Below are 9,553 nucleotides of genomic sequence, written 5' to 3' on the forward strand. Positions count from 1 at the left end.
TTTGAAATACATAGAATTACATCTGCAAATGTACTGAGAATTATATCCTTCCGCGTTTGTGCTTACTCTTCAATATGATGCTAAGGTTTACACTTGTGAATACAGGTACGTGGTACCCAGTGGCACTGGTACGTCTTTCTTCCTCTGTACTGAAACCAGTCTCCGTCTCACTGCAACACTCCTTGGTATTCAACTCTTTTGCATCATATCAACATTTAAATAGATTATTGTATCTCTAAGAATATTTTATTTAACGTAATTCAACGTATTCAACGTACACAATGGTCATGACAACTAACATCGGCAGTTGACCGCTGGGGGGAACTCATATCCAGTCACCAAGGCAAGACAACGATTATCTGACATTTGCTTGCAGCTTTAAAGAGAATACGTCACTGTTGAGAAGAGAAGATTAATGTAAGCACGAAGTAACGTGATGAAATGACAGGAGTGCGCGCCAAACACTGCCAAGTGTGGAGGCTGCAGGCTGGTGCATCACCTCGGACGAGGAGGACAAGTTGAACTACACGGCTTCTTCATGGTTTGCTTGTTGGCTTCGGGGGAACGCTCAGCTCCAGACAGAAGACATTCGCTGCCAACAGCATTCCTGTCCCGAGCACTAAGAACAACCCCTGCAGGAATAAGGAAGTCACCTTTGTAATCAGGCAGCCGTAAATTTTGGCACTGATAGAGATGCCTTGTAGGTTTGCACCTGGGGACTTACATCACAGAAGATGCACAATACAATGAAGAGATTAAACGAAGAACACGAGAATCGAAGAAAGGATTTCGGAAAATTAAAAATATACTTAACAACAGGCACATATCGGTAAGAATAAGAAGAGCACTTAAAACTTATGCATGGTCGGTATTGCTGTATGGAGCAGAAGCAAGGACCGTAGGACCGTAAATAGACACATGGAGAAGTTAGAAACATTTGAAATGTGGTGCTGAAAAAGGATTTTGATAATATCTTGAACAGAGACGAAAGATATAAGATATAAGAAGAAGAAGAAGAAGATATAAGCACATTGTACGTTGGAAGAGAACCACTACAAAATGTGAGAATAAAGCAAATGAGATTTATAGGACATGTAATGAGAAGAGGAAAGATAGAGGACCTAAGTTTAAGACGAAGAATCTCAGGTAGAAGAGCAAGAGGCGGACAAAGCGAAAAGTGCATGTATGGAATGACAAGAACAGTGGGAAATGGAAGCAAGGCTGCAAATCTGCTACAGATGATCAGAGAGAGAGAGAGAGAGAGAGAGAGAGAGGCGGCATTCCATGATTGCCATCGTCTATAGGGGCAGGACATCTCGGTAAGGTAAGCGATGTCTTAAACACTTGATCAATAAGACTTTACTAGAGGGTTTGTTGTAAAGCGAGTGACGGCACGATTTACAAACAAGTGTTGTAAGTGCCTTGATTAATCTGACTTCTGTTAAGCTAGTTTACCTGTCAAACTCACGTATCACACTTTACATCAACCAACAAAACTGCGACCGTGGCCGAGACGAGCGAATTACCCAGAGGTTGGCGAGGGACAGCGGCTCCCTCACCAAGATGATGGAGGGCGAGAATTGGCAGTTGCTGCGGTATGCATGGAGTTCGTTGTTCATCCAGTGCTCGAACAACCCGGATGCCACAGTCGCTCTTATCCTGCCAGCACCATCAACAAAATATCAGCGTCAGTTTTCCTCCTTTATTATTAATAAAGAATCAAACCAGTCATACAGAAATTAATATCTAGAATTAATTTAGATTAATATCTAGATTAATATCTAGAAAAGACTTTGTCATAAGTACGAACCTGTGGTCGACGGCTGGCAACAAGGGATTGCCCTTTTCCATGATCACGTAGGCGCCAGAAGAGAATATCCTCTGTTTTGACTTGTAGAAGTCACACGTTTCTGAAGTCATAACGAGCAGCGCATTGAACATGACTTCTTAACCATGTTCTTTCACTATTGAGCATACATTTAGAGCACAGACATTGAAACACACTGGGATTCCTCGTCTCGCCTTCCTGTTCTCACCTGTTTTGAGGAAGCTGTCAGCCATCAGGAGATCAAGAGAAAAGGCAGCATCTATGAGGGAGTAGCCGCCATGACGCACGTAATTTTCAACCATTGAATGTAAATCTGAAGCCTCGTAAATCACACGACCCACTTTATCCAGGTCGTGTAGCTCTCGCAACTCTCCTGATTCCATTTTCTGTAGAAATAATACAAAGCGTGAAGCATTATATTGGGTTCTTACCCTTTATTAAGGGGAATCTCAGCCTGTTACATTTGTACGATCTAGAATATATAAGTAGACAATACACAGAACAACATCTCAACGGAATGGAATGGAATCTACGAAACACACACACACACACACACACACACACACACACACACACACACACACACACGTGCCACAAAACCTATAATTCAGGAAACTTAGTAGAGCGAAATATTATACCAAAGGCACTTGTCTGCCAGCACTTAGGATTGTGTAAGTAGCAAGGAGGCGATTCATTAAGAACTAGTTAGAAGAGGCATAGACACCTTCATTAACTAATAATCTTGAGAATTATTCGCTACCTCACAACTTACCGATATACTTTCCGCAAAATAAGTCATAGGAATCCTGATGACAGTCACGGAAGGATCGTCAAGTAGATTCCTCACAGTCTGGATGGGTTGTGGAATGTATCTCACCGCCAGTAAGGAGGTGAGGTTGCCCGTGTAGCTCCAGAACACCACGGCCGCCACCACCACCCACGACCCCAACATTACCACCCCGCCTTGTCCAAGCACAACGCCCGCCAGACCTTAGAAATTGATAGCCATCAACATGCTAAACAAGAGAAGCAACTATTTGCAGGGCTACCCCAAACAAGATGCCCTAAGCAGGGTTATTTATTTTGATTTTTTTTTATGCAGAAGGGTCACCGGTCAAGGGCAATAAAAATTGCAGCAAAAAAAAATACGCCCACTGAAGTGCTGTACCCCATACAGAACCGAAAGCGTTAGTTAAAAATACAGGATAAGTGTCTTAAAACCTCCCTCTTGAAAGAGTTCAAGTCATAGGAAGGTGAAAGTTAGAGGAGAGGAGTTGATGAGACGAGAAGATTTTTATTCCACCCTGTCTAAAAGAACGGTATGAGTGGAACACCCCCCCATACATGTGAAGCATACTCCGAATGAGGCCCTTGCACAGAGTTAGCAGCTGCAAAGGGGTGGGGGGGATGAGAAAAACTGGCAAAGACGACTCAGAACGCCTAACTTCATAGAAACTATTTTAGACAGAGATGAGATATGAAGTTTAGATTATAAGTAAAGGAGAGACCGAGGATATTCAGTGTAGGAGAGCGGGAGAGTTGAGTGTCATTGAAGAAAAGGGAATAGGCTGTGTCGGCTTGATAGATGGAGGAATTGAGTTTTGAGGCATTGAACAATACTAAGTTTGCACTGCCCCAATCAGAAACTTTAGAGAGATCAAAAGACTGGCGTTCTATGGCTTCCCTGCGTGAACTGTTTACTTCCTGAAAGGTTGGACGTCGACGAAAAGACGGGGGAAAGTGCAGGGTGGTTTCATCAGCTTAGGAGTGGATAGGATAAGTTTGGTTTAGAAGATCATTGATGAATAATTCACTATGTAACACGATTTTTGTCTTTGACAAGCAAGTGTTAATTTCCAACTCTTTTCATTGCAAAACAATAGAAAATGTCCATTATTCCTGTCAAACTTTGTTTTTTGTGGCTTGTAGAATGATTTTTTGCTTCAAAATAGCTAAATTTCACCATTTTTCTAGAGGGTGTCAGAGAGAACTTCTTTGCTCTTGTATTGATGAACAGACCACATGACAAAACAGAACTGATTGGTGGTCTGCAAGCTCCTCCTTTTATATTATCAGGCAGTACTCTAGAATATTCTTAGTCTTTCTAGAATATGTTCCAGAATGTTCTCAATCTTTCTAGAATATTCTTAAACTTACTTTAGAATGTTCTGAACCATTCAAAAAAATTCCTCTAGATTTTAGAAGATTCTTTATACTTCTACATATTTTTACTGTATTTTAGAAAGTCCTAGAATATTCTAGAAATGTTTACATTGAATAGAATGTTATGAAATATTCTAGAAACTTCTAAAAGTGTCTGGTAGAGCATTCTGGAAGATTTGAGAAGATTTATGAAATGCAAGCAAATTCAAGAATGATCTTATTAAAATTAAAAATCTTTAGAACACGTTATATTCTTTCTTTCATTATTTTCACTTATTCGCAGCATTTCAAAAGCAATTAAATAAGCAATTGAGATTTTGCAAAGGTCTTTACCTGACATGAAAACCAACAGTTACCTGTACTATAATGAAATAAGGCAAAAATGTAAATTCATTGTTCTAACCAGAGGCAAAGTTTTATAATCAATATAACTTATATATATATATATATATATATATATATATATATATATATATATATATATATATATATATATATATATATATATATATATATATATATATATATATATATATATATATATTCTTTAGATGGAAATAACTGGTTTGGGGTCAAGGACAAGAGAAAGTGAAATTTTGTTACATAGTGATAGGAAGAGAGTGGGTGACAAGACAGATTTAGGAGAACAGTGACCATCTACTACAGCAGGAATAGAACGGGCAGAAAGAAAACTTGAGAGGAAGTAACAGATAGAAGGATAGAAGCCATAGGAGGGTAATTTGGAAATCAAAGCCTTGAGGCAAACTCTTTCAAAAGCTTTTGCAACACCAAAAGTTTCACCAAAATTTCTAAAAGATCATGACCAAAACTCAGTAAGGAAACCAGAAAATCACCAGTAAAGTTGCCTTGATGGAACCCATACTGGTGATCAGATAGAAGGTTGTGAAGTGATGGATGTTTAAGATTCTTGCTGTTCAGGACTGATTAAAAACTTCAGATAGGCAGGAAATTAAAGCAATAGGACGGTAGATTGAGGGATTAGAACGGTCACCCCTTTTAGGAGCAGGCTGAATAAAGGCAAACTTCCAGCAAGAAGGAAAGGTAGATGTTGACAGACAGAGTTGAAAGAGTTTGACAAGGCAAGGTGCAAGCACGGAGGCACAAGTACCTCTAGCGTGTACAGCACGAGAAGAGACTGTGTTAAACCAAGATTTGAAAGGTTTAAGTCGAGAGAAAGAGTGAGGAATGTACGCCTCCGTGCCAGACACTATCACCTCTGTTATGTACTTAGGACAAAGAGATGGGTCTCTGACACGGATGTTCCTTTTTAGGAACAGGTTGAATGAAGGCAAACTTCCAGCATGAAGGAAAGGTAGATATTGATAGACAGAGATGAAAGAGTTTGACTAGGCAAGGTACAAGCACGGAGGCACAGTTCTGGAGAACAATAGGAGGGAACCCATCAGGTCCGTAAGCCTTCCGAGGGTTTAGCTCGGCGAGGGCATGGAAATCATTGAGAAGGATTTTAATAGGTAGCATGAAGTAGTCAGAGGGTGGAGGAGAGGGAGGAACACGCCCTGAATGATCCAAGGTAGAGTTTATAGCATACTGTAGCTTTGAGCGTTCAGCTTTAAAAGTTCAGAGTTTAGCTTTAGAAATAGATAAGATGGCAGTGGTGCCATGGAAGACTCAAGTGATAGAAGACTCAAGTACCTTTTCTGGGTCACCTCTCTATCATGTACACCACGAGAAGAGACTGTGTTAAACCAAGATTTGGAACGTATAAGTCGAGAGAAAGAGTGAGGAATGTACTCCTCCATGCCAGACAGTATCACCTATGTTATGCACTCAGCACAAAGAGATGGGCCTTTGACACGGATTTTCCAAGGAAAAATCAGCATAATACCTTCTCAGGTCTCAACTAGCAGAGGTAAAACGCCAGAGGCACCTCCGCTTTGGGGAATCCTGAGGAGGGATTGGAACGATAGAACAAGATACAGACATCAGATTGTGATCGGAGGAGCCCAACGGAGAAGATAGGATAACACCATAAACAGGATAAGAGGTTAGGAAAAGATCAAGAATGTTGGGCGTATCTCCAAGACGGTCAGAAATACGAGTAGGGTGTGGCATCAATTGCTCTAAGTCGTGGAGGATAGCAAAGTTAAAGGCCAGTTAACCATGATGATCAGTGAAGGGAGAAGAAAGCCAAACCTGGTGGTGAACATTGAAGTCTCCAAGAATGGAGATCTCCGAAAAGGGAAGAGTCAGAATGTGCTCCACTTTGGAAGTTAAGTAGTTAAAGAATTTCTTATTACGAGAGGAGTTAGGTGAGAGATATACAGCACAGATAAATTAAGTTTGAGAGTGATTCTGTTGTCGTACCCAGATGGTGGAAAACACGGAAGATTCAAGAGCGTGGGCACGAGAGCTGGTTAAGTCGTTGTACACATAGATGCAACATCCAGCTTTGCATTGAAAATTATAGAGAAAGTAGGAGGGAACAGAAAAGATACATCGTTTAACCACTGTGTCCTGCACTTGTCCTGCAACGGATTTATAGGCTGGTGTTCCTGCAACTATTGTTGATGCTGCCAATAGTGATGATGATAATATATATATATATATATATATATATATATATATATATATATATATATATATATATATATATATATATATATATATATATATATATATATATATATATATATATATATATATATATATATACATATATATGGACACATATAATACAAAAGACCATCCATAGAGTAGTACTCAACAGTCAGTAGGTCTCTTACCATCATATTTATTCTAGATCTCGCTGCCTTCCTCGCCCACAACGTAAACCAACCTTGGTTAAAGAAGACCCGCACGTTCTGCAGAAACACTTCTCCTGTCCAGTTCAGGGAAACAGAGGCTCCAGGTCGGCGCCCCACCAGCAGTGTGACCAGCCACACCACCGCCAGGGCCGCCGCCACCGTACCCCACACTGTCCCCGTCAGTGGGAACAGGAACCCCCACGGGTTGATTTCAGGGGTGCCCTTCCTGGATAGAATCGATCGACCATCGAAAGAAAGAAATGTAGAAAAATCTACGGCTTTTGTCCTGCTGTAGATCATTCCAAACGGACCGGGAGCGAGGTCAGCTTCCTGTTCATAAGAAATTGAGAGTAAAAATGAAAAAAAAAGAAAATGTACTAAAATTTCCAATTAAAACTTTTTTTTTTATCAAAAAAAGCACATAGCTAATTCATATGGGTGATCTCAGAAATTTAGAAAAATTAAGTGACGAGGATGAATTATCCAAAATCTAGGTGATTTGCTTAAACGTCGAAAACATGAGTATTCAGCGTGACGCTATATTAGGCATCACCATCTTAATGGATACCAGTATGTAACGAGAACATCACCAGCAAAGAAAACTTCCGTGATTTTATGCGGACAGGCACACAGCCTCTCACCTGGCGGACCACCTGGCCTATCATGCCCGTCCAGGAACCATTAGGCAGCTGGGAACCCCAAACAGCATCTGGCGGCGACACCACCCTGCACCTGCACACACAGTAGGAACATCATCAATTCCTCGCAATTTACTCTTAAATATTACTGAACAATCATTGTACTTGTAAATATTTCTTACGTGAAGTTGAGTGTGTGAGCAAGAACAGCGAGTAAGGCTCCCATGGGTCCTGACACCCTCTGGCAACCTTCCCCTCCCGAAGCCACGATAGTATATGGCCGCCAGTGCTCAGCCGTCACAGTGACTACCGCCCCTCTGGGAAACCTGTCGTATGGCAACTGAGTCATTGACCTCAGTAGTAAATGTGTTCGCCTACACTCGCACACAATGACGGTACACATGAGCACTCTCATTTTCCTTCTACATGTGATACCTGGCTTCTCCTGTACTATATTATGACTCGGCTCAACTTCCGGCAAAGACACATGCGAATGCATGTGTCTTTGCGCGTAATAAACTACTCCACAGACTACCACGTCCGTGTTAGCTGTAAAATTAAATTCTGAAATAAGAACATAATAGCAGCATTGTGCTTTTCAACTATTTTCATTCAAATTTATAATGATTTTAAGAGTGATATATGAGAATTGTATGTTTTTCCTATGGGATTGATGCTTTTAATCATTTACATCTATACTATACACTATACTGTATACTACATCTTAACTTTCTTTGGACCGTACAGCCATAAAGATTTTCATTTGTATGTATTACTGTATAACTGTATTACTGTGACAAATAAATTATCTTATCTTATCTTAATTCACATGCTGCTTACGGAGGGTGACGGTACGGTAATGTGCAAGTCACGTTCCCTTTACTTACTGATATAGTTTGAATCAGCTCTTACCTGAAGCCGGCCGCGTTCTGGGCCAGGCCACGCAACACCTCGGGTTCAGCCAGAACCTCTCGCAGCGGGTGAGCCATTCCGCGTTGACTGCAGCAACGCTGCAAGATACGGCCTCACCTTCAGTGGCTGTCTTCATGTTATGATTTGTCATATGGACACAAAACCCTGACATGCAGTGTGTGTTAGAAAGCAGAGCATGCAGTGTGTGGAGTATCGTATAACAATACGTGTTACTGAAACACTGCAAGACTAGAAATAAAATCTTGTCTTTTCTTTCTTTCTTTCTTTGCTTTAAAACTAATATTAATATATCAACAATGAAATCGTTTTCTCTTTTATCTGAATAGGCATCTGTCCGCCATGACTTATCTGAACCCTTAATTTACAGGGCTGGACAACAGCGCGCCAAGCGACTTCCTTACCAAATCGCTGCCCACAAACAACTGCTGGACCACAACACACCTGCCGCCCCATAGCTGCTCTACACACAAGTGGCTACTTAATTCAGGTGACGCCACGTCTGCTTTCCCTACACATGTCATTTTCATATCACGCTTTCTCCGCTGATGGAGTGTAAAGTAACTTTTGTCTGCAGAACTAAATATTCATCCCTTACTTACGTCCTTTACGTGTAATGCACAAAGTAAATGTGAATTACAGTTATCACAACTCATGAATGATACAAAAAAGAAGGCAAATACAAATTTATGCTGTTACGCACAGGAATACATAATATACTTTTGTTTGTTACTAACTACATGTATCCGTGATGTGTGGTCATACTGTAATGAACATGAGTGCAATAGTGTGTAATAGTGCATAATTGTTACTTACCAGTATCACAGTTTTTTTTTCTTCTTTTTTTTTTTTTTTATATGTTGATACAAGTCTGTCCCTGCACTAGTACGTCGATGCCTTCTCCGTGCTGTCACTCACCTCCTGCTGCAGGGATTCAAGACCCCGCCTTCATCCTGTCTCCTATATACTACCTATCATCCGAGAGCGTCGCCGCACTCGAACACTTCCTTCATTGGCTGCCGCTCATGGCGACAGCTCATGGTGGTCATCAATTATTAGCGTCATCAGCTTGACAAAAGTCACGTATGTCACATGTGATCATACGCGTCCTGCGAGTCATTTCAGGGGATATATATATATATATATATATATATATATATATATATATATATATATATATATATATATATATATATATATATATATAT

The 9,553-nt window shown here is 40.5% G+C and overlaps 2 protein-coding genes across 2 annotated transcripts; both read right to left on the minus strand.

Moving 5' to 3' along the window:
• Positions 1-398: 398 nt before the first annotated feature.
• On the minus strand, positions 399-3,722 carry LOC135100338 (glutamate receptor ionotropic, delta-1-like). Its single transcript, XM_064003169.1, has 5 exons — positions 2,601-3,722; positions 2,037-2,214; positions 1,811-1,910; positions 1,527-1,659; positions 399-632 (listed from the first exon to the last, which is right to left on the minus strand). The coding sequence occupies exons 1-5, from the start codon at positions 2,778-2,780 to the stop codon at positions 537-539; spliced, it is 687 nt and encodes a 228-aa protein (XP_063859239.1). The 5' UTR covers positions 2,781-3,722; the 3' UTR covers positions 399-536.
• A 2,751-nt stretch (positions 3,723-6,473) lies between these two features.
• On the minus strand, positions 6,474-8,447 carry LOC135100969 (probable glutamate receptor). Its single transcript, XM_064004585.1, has 5 exons — positions 8,328-8,447; positions 7,598-7,741; positions 7,419-7,509; positions 6,710-7,107; positions 6,474-6,498 (listed from the first exon to the last, which is right to left on the minus strand). The coding sequence occupies exons 1-5, from the start codon at positions 8,402-8,404 to the stop codon at positions 6,474-6,476; spliced, it is 735 nt and encodes a 244-aa protein (XP_063860655.1). The 5' UTR covers positions 8,405-8,447.
• Between the last annotated feature and the right edge of the window lie 1,106 nt (positions 8,448-9,553).

This window comes from Scylla paramamosain, chromosome 5, assembly GCF_035594125.1.
Source record: "Scylla paramamosain isolate STU-SP2022 chromosome 5, ASM3559412v1, whole genome shotgun sequence".
In the NCBI taxonomy this organism is placed as follows: domain Eukaryota; kingdom Metazoa; phylum Arthropoda; class Malacostraca; order Decapoda; family Portunidae; genus Scylla; species Scylla paramamosain.

Excerpts from the sequence above, each read along its gene's own strand:
- LOC135100338 (XM_064003169.1), bottom strand. The coding sequence starts at position 2,780 with ATGTTGGGGTCGTGGGTGGTGGTGGCGGCCGTGGTGTTCTGGAGCTAC. Across the intron at positions 1,911-2,036 it reads TGACAGCTTCCTCAAAACAG|AAACGTGTGACTTCTACAAG; the intron begins GTGAGAACAGGA and ends TTATGACTTCAG. Across the intron at positions 633-1,526 it reads TGTCCCTCGCCAACCTCTGG|GGGTTGTTCTTAGTGCTCGG; the intron begins GTAATTCGCTCG and ends TTATTCCTGCAG.
- LOC135100969 (XM_064004585.1), bottom strand. The coding sequence starts at position 8,404 with ATGGCTCACCCGCTGCGAGAGGTTCTGGCTGAACCCGAGGTGTTGCGT. Across the intron at positions 7,742-8,327 it reads CAGAACGCGGCCGGCTTCAG|GTTTCCCAGAGGGGCGGTAG; the intron begins GTAAGAGCTGAT and ends GCCATACGACAG. Across the intron at positions 7,510-7,597 it reads GCTCACACACTCAACTTCAC|GTGCAGGGTGGTGTCGCCGC; the intron begins GTAAGAAATATT and ends CTGTGTGTGCAG.